This window comes from Herpailurus yagouaroundi, unplaced genomic scaffold (assembly GCF_014898765.1).
Source record: "Herpailurus yagouaroundi ecotype Mexico unplaced genomic scaffold, PumYag 216, whole genome shotgun sequence".
Lineage (NCBI taxonomy): Eukaryota > Metazoa > Chordata > Mammalia > Carnivora > Felidae > Herpailurus > Herpailurus yagouaroundi.
The window spans coordinates 13,741,238-13,756,178 of record NW_024412447.1 but is presented as its reverse complement, the minus strand read 5'-3'; the positions used below and the strand labels follow the sequence as shown (position 1 = coordinate 13,756,178).

At 53.9% G+C, this 14,941-nt stretch overlaps 1 protein-coding gene across 1 annotated transcript in view; it reads right to left on the bottom strand.

Annotated features, from left to right (window-relative positions):
* Positions 1 to 9,562: 9,562 nt before the first annotated feature.
* AUTS2 (activator of transcription and developmental regulator AUTS2) overlaps positions 9,563 to 14,941 on the bottom strand; it is a 28,623-nt gene continuing 23,244 nt past the window's right edge. Inside the window, exons 12-13 of the mRNA XM_040456308.1 lie at positions 13,601 to 13,823; positions 9,563 to 11,248 (exon numbers count right to left, since the gene is read on the bottom strand). Coding sequence (XP_040312242.1) covers positions 10,000 to 11,248; positions 13,601 to 13,823 — 1,472 coding nt within the window. The 3' untranslated portion in view covers positions 9,563 to 9,999. The remainder of the gene's footprint in view (positions 11,249 to 13,600; positions 13,824 to 14,941) is intronic.

The window sequence follows — 14,941 nt, the reverse complement described above, 5'->3', positions numbered from 1 at the left end:
TGGTGACAGAGCTGGCCACATGCCCTTTGATTGTGTGTGTGTGTGTGTGTGTGTGTGTGTGTATCCAGGTAAAGGGCCTCTCTTGCCTGAGTCCAGCAATGATACAGGCAGGGTGAGTCTCCGGAAAAGAGATCCTGACCTTGGGCAGTGGGGCTTTTAAGCTCCTTCCTGGGGTCAACAGGGGCCAGGATACAACGGGACGTGATGTGACAGAACCACAGCTCCAGCTGAGTTTTCCTGATTTGGGGAGAGGGTCTCAGTCCTTCCCTGGGAGACAGGCAGGCTGGGGTCTGTGCCTTGCCGTGCCGGCGACCGGTGGCTTTGGGCACTAGGCTGGCTGCCAGGGAGCTTCACCGGAGGCGAACTCCTCTTCCAGAAGGCCAGACTGCAGGAATCCGTCTTAGATGCTCAACCCTGACCCCTCGGGCGTGACAGTCACTTGGGGGCGGCGGGGGGGGGGGGGGGGGGGGGGCTGTGCAGGGAGTGACTGCCACGAGGGGCAGCGTGTGACGGGAGTCAGGAGGAGCTGAGCCATTGATGACCGAAGAGCCCAGGGAGTGACCATAAGCGTGTTGGCCAGAAGGCAGGTGGGCGGGAAGCCTGCAGGGACCCAGTGGGGAGCAGTGAGCAAAGCTTTGCCCCCAGGAGTTTGGGGCTTGGTGGAGGGGCAGGGAGCGATTCTCAGAGCAAGGTCACCTTGCCGCCTCCGGGCCAGCAGGGTCCCCCCACCCCAGCTCCTCCGGGCGAGCAGGAGGGAGAAGGGAAAGCCCAGGCAAGAGCAGGTGGAAAAAGGGCGTTGTGCCACCAGGGACCAGAGGACCAGGGGACGATGAGCGTGGGGCTGAGCGGAGGGGACGCGGAGCAGCAGAGGACCCAAGGGGAGTAAGCAGAGGCAGAGGAAGTCCCTGCCCAGGCCCAGGGCACAGGGCCGTGCTGAGGCTCTGAGTCGGGACGGGGAGATTTAAGGTGGTTTGGGGCAGCTTCTGGACCCCCGAGGGTGTAGGCGAGGAGGCCAGGAGACAGGGTAAAGGCATGAGCGACCCTTGGGGGGACCACAGATGCACAGTGTCCCAAAGCCCCTGTGGGGGCCTCCCCTGGGTCTCTGGAGAGGGGAACGGAGGCCGCTCCCCCTCAGGCTCCGGGCCGAAGCCAGAAATAGAACTCCTGGGGCGTTCGGGGCTGTGGCGTCATTTCTTAGTGGACTCCGTCCCCACTGGCACCAGACAAATCTCCCGGAGATGTTGCTTTTAACAGCATGTTCGGTAGTGCTCTGCTGCTCACAGGACAGAGTGCAAAGTCCCAGCACACGAGACCCTTGGTCTCGGGCCCCCAAGGAAGGCCTCTCTGGATTTGGCTTTCGGTCTCCTTCACGTGATTTTTCCTGGTTTTTATCTTGGCATTTCTTCCTCCCTTGACCGTTAGCAGATAAAATTCTACCCCACCACAGAAACATAACCTGTCGGAACTGAAAGAGAAATTGGTGGACGTCCCATCTCCTGCCTCCTTCCCATTTTCGAGATGCGGAAACCGAGGCCTGTGGGGAGGCAGCGGTGGACCCAGGTCAAATCCGTCGTCCTTCCCCATTCGCCCCTCTGCCCTCAGGCACAGTCCAGGAGGGATGGGGAGGCCCCATCGCTGGGCCCTTAGCGGGACGCCGGGAAGTAGACAGCAACACCTCTCCCACCCAGTGGCAATTCTCATGGGTAGAGGCCATATTTTACAGGCCTCCCAGAGGTGAGGGGGGTTTGGGGAAACTCGGGAGTGGAGGCTGCCGCGAAACCTGGCTGAAATGGGGGCTTCATTTCCTTAACTCAACGAGGTCCTTGAAAATGCCTTCCCGACGGGCGCCTGGGTGGTTCAGTCGGTGAAGCGTCCGACTTCTGATTTTGGCTCAGGTCGTTGATCTCATGGGCGTGAGATCAAGCCCCGTGTCGGGCTCTGCGTTGAGCATGGAGTCTGCTTGGGATTCTCTCTCTCTCTCTCTCTCTCTCTCTCTCTCTCAAAATAAATAAACATTAAAAAAAAAAAAAGAAAAAGAAATGAGTTCTCGGGAGGCGGCCTCTCTCAGCGGTTTCCACACCGCGGTTTGCACCCTCTCCTCCTGCAATTAACACGTCCGCTGGTTGCCTTCTCCCGGATATCAGCCCACCAGGGAGGGAGGGGCCTGTCCTTTGGGCTCCTTCCAGAGCCCCAGCCCCCCAGCACGGGTCTGGCCAACAGAACACCGTCAGCACCTGCCAAGTATCCATGTATTCCACGCCCGCTGATGTAGCGGGAACCATAGGTGTGGGAACTATAGCAGGTGGCATCTTTAGCTGTGTGATGACAGACCCACCAGGGTGAAGACCCAGCGGAATGGAGGGAAATGCCAAGTAACAGAGGCATGCTGGGTTATTACTGCCAAAGACTGGCAGTCTTTATTACTTCATTGCCTGGAACTTGGGTTTTACTTTAATACATAGATGTGAGAAAAATTTACTTTCCTTTTTAAAATTGTTTTTTAACATTTATTTTTGAGAGGGTGAGCGAGCACGAGCGGGGGAGGGGCAGAGAGCGAGAGGGAGACACAGAATCCGAAGCAGGCTCCAGGCTCCGAGCTGTCGGCCCAGAGCCCGACGCGGGGCTCGAACTCACGGACCGCGAGATCGTGATCTGAGCCAAAGTCTGATGCCCGACGGACTGAGCCAGCCAGGCGCCCCGAGAAAACTGTATTTTCAAGAACTTTTGTATTAACCATTTGCACGTATTCACAGCAACATTGACATCAGCCTCACGTGGAAGGCCACTGTGTAGGGGGCTGTGGCAGGTCTGGGAGCCCAGGGCTGCAGGCAGCTCAGGCCACGTGGCTCCGTGGGGGCTCGACTTCCGGTTTGCCTATATAAGATTTCTATATTCTAAAATCATTCTGGGCCAAATCCAACAGGCTGTTGGGCTGCTTTGGACCACACAAGACGCTCAGTTTTAAAAAATCGACCTTAGATGTACAGACCTGGGTTCATCATAATCCTTGGTTCATGGCATAGTCTCAGCACTGAGCAATGCTCAGTCCTCTTGTTTTCCATTCATTCATTCATGCACTCACTCCGTTCATTCATTCCAGGCAGGCAGTCTGCAGCCTCTGGAATGTATATGGTGCTAATTACAAGTGAGTGTTAAGGAATAAATGATGTCCCTGCAAATGTTGCTTACGTGGTTCATTCACTCGGCATGCCTTTCTTCGGTGATAAGGGCCCCGGTTATGGTGCGGGATCTAGAGGGAGACTGATCAGGTTTGGATCTAGGTTATGCACTTGAACTCGGGCAAATGATCTCATCTCTCTGGGCCTCGCTTTTCTCACTTGTCCAGTCGGGGGTATGACGTATAAGGGCCTTTGAAAACCTTCAGGGAGATAATCCACGTGAACGGCACTTAGAACAGTGCGTGCAAAAAGCACTCAGCACCGACTACGGTCATTACCGCCAAGGGGAGGCAAAACTCTGCGCCTTTCACGCCATTAGTGACAGATGAATCAGCAGCACACCAGTGAGGAATCAGGGAGTGGACCATGCCTTTCCAGCTCGAACAAGCTTGCAACCTCTCTGCGGTCCAGCAGGATCATGGGTCAGGCTAGGAAGTCCAAGAAAACACAGCGTCTCTCCCAGGATCATTTTCTGTTACTCGAGGATTCTTCCTGCAGCTTTTGACCAGAACTTTCCCTTCTCACATGGTCGAATCCAGTGGTTCTCAAACTTGATTATGCATCAGAACCACCGGGAGGGCTTGCTGCAAAACGTATCACTGGGCCTCAGAGTTCCAGATTCAGGAGGTTGGAAGCAGGGGGCTGAGAATTTGTATTTATTTTTTTTTAATGTTTACTTATTTTTGAGGCAGGAGAGACGAGCGTGAGTGGGGGAGGGGCAGAGAGAGAGGGAGACACAGAATCGGAAGCAGGCTCCAGGCTCCGAGCTGTCAGCACAGAGCCTCACACGGGGCTCGAACTCCCCACCGGTGAGATCGTGACCTGAGCCGAATTTGGTCACTTAACCCACCGAGCCACCCAGGTGCCCCAAGAATTTGTATTTCTAACAAATTCCCAGTTAGTGCTGCCGTTGGCCCCGGAACCACACTTTGAGAAACACCAGTCTAAGCAGTTAACTATGATGGGGGGGGTGGGGCGCAGCGTAGCGAGGAGAGGCTTCCTGGAGGTGAAGGTCTTTGAAGCGGACCTCCTGGAGCAGATGGAGAAGAGACAGCAGCGGGAACGAAGACACAGGAGCAGGAGTGGCCAGTGTGATCTGGGGAAGGCACGTGGAGGTGAAGCTGGCAGGTCCCTGGGCACTAGAGGGACAGGACCTTGAAGGCCAAGTGGGAAGTCCGGGGTGGCTTGGGCCCCCGGGATCTATGGGAATGGAGCCAGCAGCAGCCTGAAGGGCGGGTTAGAGAGGGGGCGCAGCTGTGGGACGAGAGATCACAGCGTTCCTCCCTTGGCCCAGTGTCTCAGCCTCCTCTAAAATCTGGGGGAGGGGCGCCCGGGTGGCTCGGTCGGTTGCACATCCAACTGGATTTCGGCTCAGGTCACGATCCAGGGTCGTGGGATCGAGCCCCACGTTGGGCTCTAAGCTGACAGCATGGAGCCTGCTTGGGATTCTCTCTCTCCCTCTTTCTGCCCCTCTCCTGCTCGTGCTCTCTCAAAATAAATAAACTTAAAAAAAAAAAAAACCCAAAAACACGATCCTATTTTTCCAACTAGGGACTGAGACCCGGGATTTTCAAAGGGGCAGGAGGAGGGAGTGGGCTGCAGCCACGTTTAAAAAACATGAGTTAGGGGCGCCTGGGTGGCGCAGTCGGTTAAGCGTCCGACTTCAGCCAGGTCACGATCTCGCGGTCCGGGAGTTCGAGCCCCGCGTCAGGCTCTGGGCTGATGGCTCAGAGCCCGGAGCCTGTTTCCGATTCTGTGTCTCCCTCTCTCTCTGCCCCTCCCCCGTTCATGCTCTGTCTCTCTCTGTCCCAAAAATAAACAAACGTTGAAAAAAAAATTAAAAAAAAAAAAAATAAAAAACATGAGTTAGAAGCGAGTGGAATGAAAAAGGGGTGGGGGGACCTGATCGCACCTCACAAGGGTAGTAAACCAAACCCGCTTCAGGTTGATGGTTTGTGTGGGTATCGTATTGTGATGTACGTAGGTGGAAAAGGTGTGCGGGCCAGGGCTGTGTGGCCATGGGGTTCACCAGACCAGGCAGGAGTGGCCTCCCCCCGCCTGGTCATCGAGCACAGGACCTTGTCTGGACACACACCATTTAGGCCCTGCCCGTTGCAGGGGGGGGGGGGGGTGTGTGTGGGGGGGGGCGTGTGTGGGGGGGGGGGCGCAAAATCCTGCTGTAGAGAAGATGAGGCCTAAGGAACACCAGAACAGGAGGTGGAGGGTGGAGGGAGCTCAAGCCGGGAGGCCTCCAGGAGGAGGGGTCAGTGTAAGAAGAGGCACTGGGTGGGGGGAGGGGGCTTCCTGGAGATGGTGGAGTCTGACCTCCTTGGTGGCTCAGATTCTGACACCAGGGCCTTTGGGGGAGAGCGGAGAGGTTCTGCAGATCACCAAAGAAGTTGCCAAGATGCACTGGGAGTGGTACAGGGTGTGAGGAGGTGTAAAAAAAAGAAAAAAAAAAAGTTTTAAAGCAGAACCCAAGGCCCAGCACAGATACAAAATCCAAACAGAGCTTGAAGAGCCTTAAATATCAGCCGACACGTTCAAGTTACAGTGGAGGGAACTGAGGCCCGTTTGTGCACCCTGCACAGGAACACAGGCTTTGGAGGCTTCTGGGTTCAGTGTTCTGAGTCAGTGGATGCTTTGGGTAGGAGGGTAGGTCGAGACCCCAGCGACGCTGCCCTAGCTCCCCTCTCCCCCAGCCCGTGAGGAACACCAACCCACCCCCGTCAGTCCCACCAACTATGGCAGCCGATCTTCACGATCTTCCCGATCTTTCCACCACACTGTAACCGCACCGAGTTTGTAAAAAAATGGCTAAAGCGGCTTTCTCTTCGTGGGCCGGGCCCGCTCCGGTCTGTGGTTTCCGCTGGCCCTGCCCCCGTCCGCTGGGCTCACCGCCTGCACGTCTTTTCGTTACGTTTGGATGGGCTCATTTTACACATTAAGAAACAGTTCCAGAGAGGTTCCGGGATTCGAGGTCGCTGAGTACGGAAGGCCCAGGGGCGGCCGCTGGACCCCTGACTGCTGGTCCAAGCTCCTTATCAGAAGCTTCCGGCAGTTGGGACGTGAGATGTCACAATCTTGCTTTGTACTTGGGATCGGGGCCGAAGGCCAGCCGGCACTTCACAGTGTGGGGCCGTCTCTGATGCTACGATTTCCCAAATGACAAACGGCCCTATCTGAAAGCTTTCCAACGTCTAATCAATCGCTCGGAAATTCGTAGGAAGGAATGGCCGGGACGTTTAAAAAATAATGTGAAAAAGCCCGCGTCATCTTCGTTGGCCTCTGCCTTCAGCCGATTCGATGCCACGGATCTGCACTCCGGAGGTGTCGAGCACCCCGCAGCCGCGGGGCTGATTGGCACCGTGAGATGCCGCCCTGCGCGTCTTTTTATGCTGCAGACGTATATAACATCAGCAGTCACATCTGATTTCCTCTCATCCACCTTGATTGAGGCAGAAGGAGGGATAAACAGCAAACGCCGTTGCGAATATCCATCCCAAATGGTAATTATTGCATCATTATATTTGCTGCTTTACTTGTCTGTTACCATTAGGAGGTAACAAGATCATTGTCAGTCAAAGGCTGTGGAGATAATTAGAGCATCTATAGGTTAGCAGGAAATCAAATTGGTGCTAGTACCCATCAATGCCGGGGAGCTGAACGTAATTAGAGGGGAAAGAAGCAAAGGTTGAGATGAATAAGGCCCCAGGGATTAAATACCATGACTGATTTGAGAGTCTGACTCCTCTACGTTCTGACACGGCAGATGGGACGTGCAGAGGTGCACGGAGAAGGGGACGCGGGAAGGTCTGCCGGGCACAGCGAATCAAGCCGCCGCCGAGACGCAGGGTCTGGAAGGTCCCGAGAACTGGCCCATTCGGAAAAACAGCGTTTGTCGTGTTTTCCGATCCTCTAGTTTTTCTTCGGGTTATTTTCTCTGGTCTGGGAGTCGGGATATGAACGCAGGAGCAGAGCCAACAGGAGCGGGTCTTTATTCGGGAAACCCCTTGCTCTGCCCGAGCCCAGCTCTCCCGCCAGGACGGTCTTCGGGTGCCCACCCCGCTTCCCAAACACCCTCCCTGGCCACTTGTGCGCGGATTCCCCAGACAGCAGCCGCCCACGTCCCGCTGACCCGGGCCGCTTTTGTCTTGTCCCCAGAAAGATAACACCAATCCAAACAATCTCATCCAAACAGCAATTTCATCAGGTCGACAGTTTTTTACATCTTGGAAAAACAAAACAGATTTCAGAGGACGAGGGGGAAGTCTGCAAACCGATGAGGGACAGGCCATGTAATTCAACGAGACACAGAGAGCGGAGACAGGGAAAAAAAAAAAAAAAATACCGGGAAGGTCTTAAGTAACATACAACTGACCGAATCCACAGATTGAAACGCAAAGGAACAAGCAAGCAATGACTGTTGTCAGAGGCCCGAAATCAGATCTGTCACCGATGCAGAGAAAGTGAATGCGGAGGGGCTCTGAGGCGGGCCCCAGACGCGAGGTGGCACGGCGGCCACCTCGGCCCGTGCGTACATCCCCCGCAAGATCCGAAAGTACCTTCCCGTGACTTAACGGCTCGTCGTTGCGACCATCCCAAAAAACGAAAGTAAAAAAAGAACGTAAGATCCACAACTGACGGTGTGGGGCGCAAACGTTTACAGAACCTAACCGGCCGGGTCACTAACTGCGTTAGGGAGGGCGATCGGCCGCCGTAGGTCAGCCTCGCGTCCTCACTCGGGCTGGGTTCAAGGTGTTTCTTTTCCAAGAGCCCGGTCTTGCACGTATGGCTTCTTCCCTAAGGTAACGATGGCCATTCTCACACAAACAAGCAGCTGGAAGCTTGGTTCACATTTTTTAATAACATGGCACAGTTTACATTACACAAGAAGGCTCCGCCGATGAGAACATGCTGAAAACTCAGTCGGTTTTCACGCGTCTTTTCACAGAGGGTCTAGAAAGGACTTTATTACATACAGGGTAAACAGCAAAAAGGTCTGTATAGAACAATCTCTTTACAATACCGAGAGCTACCACTATAGTTCCAGTGTATATATTCCTTGGGGTTTTTTTTTTTTTTCTTTTTAGTTGTTGTCTTTAAAAAAAAAAAAAAACACTACACAACATCTGGAGTTCACAAAATCTGAAGCTCACAACTAAACCTTCAGTTTACTACTAAAATAGATCTCTCTGCTTATTAGAAACAATGGTCTGTAGTTAACTTTTTTTTTCTTTTTTGCAAAAACAGGATAACAACATCAGATAGCACTTTAATATACTAGAAGGACCCAATGGAACTAATTTTATTTCATACATATATTTTACAGTCCAGTAGACAAGATATATTGTATTTCTCTGCTAGTAAAGTCATATTCTCTCCAAATATGTAGACAAGAGGCTTAATGTATTATAAAAGTATGAAGACACATTAAGGTTGGTGCAAAATTAAAAACACACGCACACACAGAACTTTGTCTCTGCCACTGCTCACCCTCTGTAACTCTCCATGGCTCCCCAAGGTCGACCTGCCGGCTATTTCCCAGACTTTATTACCAACTGGAACACAGCGAGTCACATTAGGAAACGTGCACCTTAAACCCATCAGTTATTGAAAACAGTGAAAACATATCCATCATCTGAGAAAACGTGAAGCTTTCTTTCAGGATGTGTTTGGATGTAATCGAATCTCATTACAAACCGAGGAGGCGTGTACAGACAGGAAACAGGACACACTAAAACACGCATGGTTCCCACATGAGGTGTGTGTGAAGTCACGTGACTGATGGTGGCGACCTGTGTCCCCTGATTTTGGCGTCTGACAGCTCCCATCCTCCCTGGCACTGGGTGTTTAGGCCCTCGGCTCTCTTTCCCGGGGGCTGTGCTCCACCCCACTCCCACCCCCCACCCCCCACCCCCACCCCCCCCCCCCAACGGCCTGCGAGCAGTTTAACTTCGCGAGCCAAGTTTCAGCCCGGGTCCGATTTGCAAAATAGGATGTTTCTCCGTTTGGAAAAAAAAACAAGGAAGGAAAACAGAGTCCTATCACGTAAGCGCTTGTTCAGGGAAAATATGACCTTAAGTATGTTGTAAATGGATCTGAAAAGGCTCCTTTGAGTTAGGAGGGCTTTTGTGAAAAGCCCTAACATTCATTGCATAGTTGAAGGGTTTAGCTGTCTATAACAATATATGGGAACGCAGCCGTAGCCGACTGCACTCGCTGATATTAAGTTTGCAAATAGCACATTTTAAGAAGTATTAATGTATTATGTTACTTACTCTTGATCTATTTACATTTATACAAAGTAAAGCTTTTATCTTACCCTTTGCATATATGAACCATTAGCTCACGAAGCAATGTGTTTTTGTGTTTCGTTTTTCGTTTTTTCTGTGTGTGTGTTTTTACATAGCTATGTACACGGCCTTCCTTTCTCATCTGAAGGAGCTTCGCACGATGGGCTGCGTGGACCGCTGTTTGTCTCTCCCCCAGTCACCACCGCGTCGCTGTGTGTCTGTCGTCTTCACTGTTTTGGTTCAAATCAAAAAGTCTTATGCAAGAAACCAAAAGAGTTAGAGACATGAGAACATAGGACTTGGCTGAAAGATCTGAAAAATTTCAACATATGATATACAAAAAAAAAAAAAAAACCATTTCAAAATCTGCACTGGAGCCTATACATTTTTTACAAGGGGAGGAGGCGGGGCGTGCGGCCCCCCCCCCCCCCCAGTCTGGTGGGCCCGCGCTGGCTCCCCGTCTCCGGTCTGGCGCCCTGTTGGTGCGCAAGGGCTTCTCTTTCCTCCCTCGCGTCCTGCCCTCCTTACCGAGCTTCGATATCCTTCAGGGTGTGGGAAGGAGGCCTCTCCCTCATCTCTGCAGACAGAGGGGTAGTCCTTCTGGGGGAGACCGGGCGGCCCCCCAGCGTGGAAATGAGCGGGGGGGGCGCGCTCAGCGCCGCCGTCGGGGGGGTCTTGTTGAGCAGTCCGTTCTGGTGCCCCGCGGTGGGGCTGATCCTGGGGTAGTGCATGCTGGGGAGCCCCGGGGTGAGGAGGCTGGGGTGCGGCAGGTGTCCGTCCAGGGAGGCGGGGTGCACGGGGTGGAGCCGTGTGTGTTCGTAGTCTTCTCTGAGCATGTGCAAGCGCTCCCGCTCTTCCAGGTGAGCCCCGCGCTCGTGCTCCCGCCGAGGGTCCACAGACAGAGGGTGGTGGTGGTGGTGGTGGTGGTGGTTGTAATCGTGAGGCTCCCTGTCCCTGAAGGAGCGATCGGCTTCGTAGAGCCGCGGCGTCGAGAGACGGTGCAGAGGGTCGTTCCTTAGCAGGAAGTCCCTGCCCAGCGGGTCTCTCCGGTGAATGTCAAGTTCTCGGTAGGGATCCCTCAGAGGGTCCCGTATGGGGTCCCAGTGGAAAGAAGGGTACGGGAACCGCTCTCCGCCCGGGATGGGGCTGATGCCCATGAACGGGGTCATCATGCGAGTCCTGTCCAGGCTGCTGATGCTGTTCATGGGGTGAATGCCCGTCACCCCCACCGTCATGGGCATCGAGGCCAGGGGCCCCGGGTGCACGCTGGACGAGGAGTTCGGAGGAGGTGGCTCCGAAGACCGGTGGGTCTGCGGGGCCTCCGGAGGCAGGTCGTGGTCTTCCTTGCGCTCCTCCTTCACCTTGACCTCCGAGCTCTTCTTGGGGTTCTCGTAGGCCGGCTCGCTCTTGCGCTGCTCGGCCTCGCGGCTCGAGGTGCTGTTGGGCCTGGCGCTCTCCACCACGGGGGTCCGCACGTAGGGTGACGGCACCCGGGCCAGCTGCTTGGCCTCTTCGCCCGTGGCTCGCCCCTCGTGGCCGTGGCCGTCCTTCTCCGGCAGGTGGCCCTCCTTCGCCTTGTGCTCGTCGGCGGTCAGGTCCTTGCGGGATTCCGAGTGGTCTCTCTCCCTCTCTTTGGATTTGTCTTTCTCGCGAGCCTCAGTGTTCAAATGACCCCTGATCTGTTCAGCGGAGCTACGGTTATGTCCCAGGGTGCTCACTGGGAGGATAGGTGCTGGTGAAGGGTGGCTGGAGTGTCTTTTCTCAACGCTTTCCCTGCGGAAGAAAAGAGGGACACAGAGAAGCAGATGAAATGGGCTTGCCGGCCTGGGGAGGGGCTGCCAATGAAATGGTGGTGGGAGAGAGGCTCGGGTCTGGCTCCCGTGGTCACTGAGGCAGCCGGATGTGCCCTTCGCGTGGCAAAACCAGCCACCCTGACCTTACTCACCTAGACTTTCACGGAAGCTTTCTGGGGACAAGGCACTGGCGCTGGGGCGGGTGGGGGTGGGGGGCAGGTGGGAGAGTCTGAGGGGGAAACAATTCTCTCTGCATGTGAGGTTCACGTGCCTCCATCAAGGCCACAGATGAAGCGCTTTCGGAGGGTGGAAATGGACCAACGTGGCCAACAGTGATGTGGCAACACAGCCTGCCTGTCTGGATTCCTAGGGTCACTGAGTGGTAAGAAGAAAGTTCTAAGAGCCCAAATGCAAAGACGATCTTTGCGATGACAGAGCCAGAGGAAGGAAGGGTGCAAGGGGCTTCGATCTCCCGGCATCGGGACGAGGGACCTGCGTCACAGCCAAGGGCACAGATGCAGAGTGGTCTCTGGGGCACAGCATGTGAGGGGGCTTTGAAGGGAGACCATGACGTCAGGGCTTGGGGGTCCCAAATAGCACTTATACCTTAGGAAGGGCAAGAAAGCCCGAATCTGAGAAGATGGGAGGGAAGCTGGGAGGCAGAGTGGGGTCCCCAGGCCTCGGGGGACAAATGGAGAACCACTTTAAGAGCCCCTGTGAATGGAAGTGTGGAACAAGAACTTGGGGGACCCGTTTGGGATGAGGGACTTAAGAGCACAGGGCAGAAGATTCAGAGCGACAGAAGGACAACAGAGGCCGACTTGGGAGACGTAAGACAGGCCCGGGCGTGTCGTGGGGACAGCCCCGAGACGGGACGTGGCCAAGGGGAGGAGCAAGATGCCTCGCCGGCCCGGTAGCAGCAAGGCTCCCAGGCGAGGGTAGTCTGCGGCGAGAGAATTAAGGAGGGTTCCCCTGCGGATCTGGTCTCTATAGGCAGCATGCAAGGCTAAGAAGAGGAAGAGAAGCGTCTAAAAGGTGAAGGACAAAGAAGAGTGTGTTTTACTAAGTTTCCTGACTTTAATCCAAAAGGCCGTTTGACTCCACCAAGAAAAATGTGGAAAGGTTTGCTGTCGCATGGTCTTCTGTGCCCTGGCAGGCTACCCAAAGCTCCGGGTGCCGGGTGCGCCCGCCTCTCTTTGGCAGTCGACAGCTGAATGCTGAACGCCATAAACGGTCCTCCGGCTGGGTAAGAGATTTGTAACATACTGTCTTGAAGGAAAAATGGATTCTTTTCTTTTCTAAGAAAGAAATCAGAAGGATGACCTCCGAGGAACGCATACTAATCGGACACATTCAGAGTCCGTAAAGTTGAATTCTTTTCAATCACTAGTGAGCACGCGTGCACACACACACACACACACACACACACATACACCCCACACATAGTAAAGAAAACTGGAAGATTTGGATATTTGAGACTTAAGTACCAAAGCAGAGCGTTATTAGGTATTTTCTGTCAAGCATATCTTGTCTTTCCCCTGCTTTTTTCAGGTCATTCAAAATGAAAGTCTCCTACAGAAAGAACTCAGAAAGGGATGACATTCTTCAGAGAAAATGCTCTGAGACGTCTTCCTCTTTAAGGCCGTTTCTTTTTCGGGCATGGGTTACCAAGCACAGAGATTAAAAAAAAAAAAAAAAAAAGGTTAGTCAGGTTAATTATCCACTGGCAAAACAAAACCCACACCAGAAATGCTTGCCGGCACTCCTCTACGTGTAGGTTTGCAAAACTTTATTAGTCATCTGTGAGCCCAGGGTTTGAGTTTGAACGAAATTTGAGAAAAATGTGACGAGACAATGCAAACGTGACTTTCTAAAAGCAAACAAAAAGAAAGAGAGAGAGAGAGAGAGAGGCGGGGAGGGAGGGAGACAGAGAAAAAAACCTATGGATGATTTAATGGACTGCACGAACTTGAAAGCAAATATGGTATTGATTCATGCCGTGTGTGTTTGGTCCAAAGCTCCAACTCACTGTCTTTGAGAGCAAGATTTATATTTGGATACGCTAACGCTCACAGGGACCTCGGAGGCTCTAAGTGTGCATCTGTGTCTGAGTCGGGACGCTCTCGCTGTGCTGCGATTTCATGCTACGGTCGCGGTGCACTACGGGGCCGAGGGGGTGCGCTCGGGGACTTGGGGGCCGGCCTCGGGCAGAGCGAGGAGCTGAGGCCACGGGGCCAGCTGGAGCACGAGGCTGGGACGGGGAGGGTGGACGGCTGCCCTTGGCACACAGCGGGCTTCCCCATTGGGGCTCGAGAACGGTTTCTTTCCGTACCTTTCTTTGTCATCTTTACTAACAGATGAGTCTCGTTTATCTACGTCTCTATCTCTGTCATGAGCTGCAGCGGACGCGCTACGCTCCAGCTCGCCTGGCTTCAGCCAGGGCGGAGGGGTCGGGAACGACGGAGGCGTTCGGTGCAGCCGGTTCCAGGGCTCGTGAGGGCTGCTAAAGTTCTGCACACTGGGGCCATCCTTGTGGCCGAACATTGAGTTGGGTGCTGAAATGGTGAAGTGGAGAACAAAAAGGTTTAAGAGAAATTATATAATCTGCCGTAATGAAGGTACTTACCAAAAAACTTTTAACAGCACTCAGAGTTAAAATGAATACATATTATGGGGAGCTGGAAAAGGAAAGGAGATTAACAGATTCATTAGAGGAGCGCTCGTCCTACGCTGGAGGGGTAGCTCGCAGCTTTTGTTCTTAAACCAAAGGCGAGGGGGGCGGGAGGGGGAGCTTTAAAAAGGAAAGGGGCCAGATGGGTGTCAAGAGCGCCCCATCAAACACGTCTGGTGCATGCAGAAACCCCGAGCGTGGTGCACTCTCGTGGGGTGACTTGGGAGGAACAACGCTCGGCACGGAGGCACGGTCAAGCCGAGCCTCTACCCACAGCCCCGCGAATGGGACCGCCGCTGCTCCCGCAGCGGTAGCAGGCGGAAACAGGTGACGTCACAGCCCGGGCAGGGCCTTGACCTAAGCAGACGCGGAAGGTCTCCGCGCCGGACAGAGTCGGGAGGGCGAGCTTAAGAGTTGACTTGGGGCCTCCGGGGCCAGGAGAACATGATCTATGGATGGCACGAAAGTAAACGTGTGGCGTGTTCAGCGGCTAGAGAATTCAGTGACTAAAAAACGAGCAGGTGCCACAACTCTTCCCCTGCTAGATACTTTTTTCGTCGAAAACGACATGGCCCTCCCAGATGATGGACTATGACGTGTTGCCAGCTAGCTAGCCTCAGCCTGGTACTGTTTTCCCGCTATTTCCCGTCAAGTTCTCTCAGCGCCATAATGCCAGAGGCCAGGTGAGTGCAAAATTCCCCCCTGCAATGGGACTGTGGCTAAAGTCGTGGATAGCAGGGATAGAATATGGAGGAGACTGAGCTTAAGCAATGTTTTGGGAGTTCAGTCAGTGACGTCACTGCTCCTGATGCCCAGGAGGACATAGTCACGATGGGTTACCCTTGAGACGTTGCTTTCGACGTAAATGCACCCTCACCCCTAACCTCCACCGCTGAGGCCTGCCTTTGCGGTGACGTAAGCCAATGTGTTTCCCAACAGGATCGTTTCCTTTTTGCTAGAAAGGTCTTGAGCCACAGACAGATCAGAGGAGACAAAGAGTCC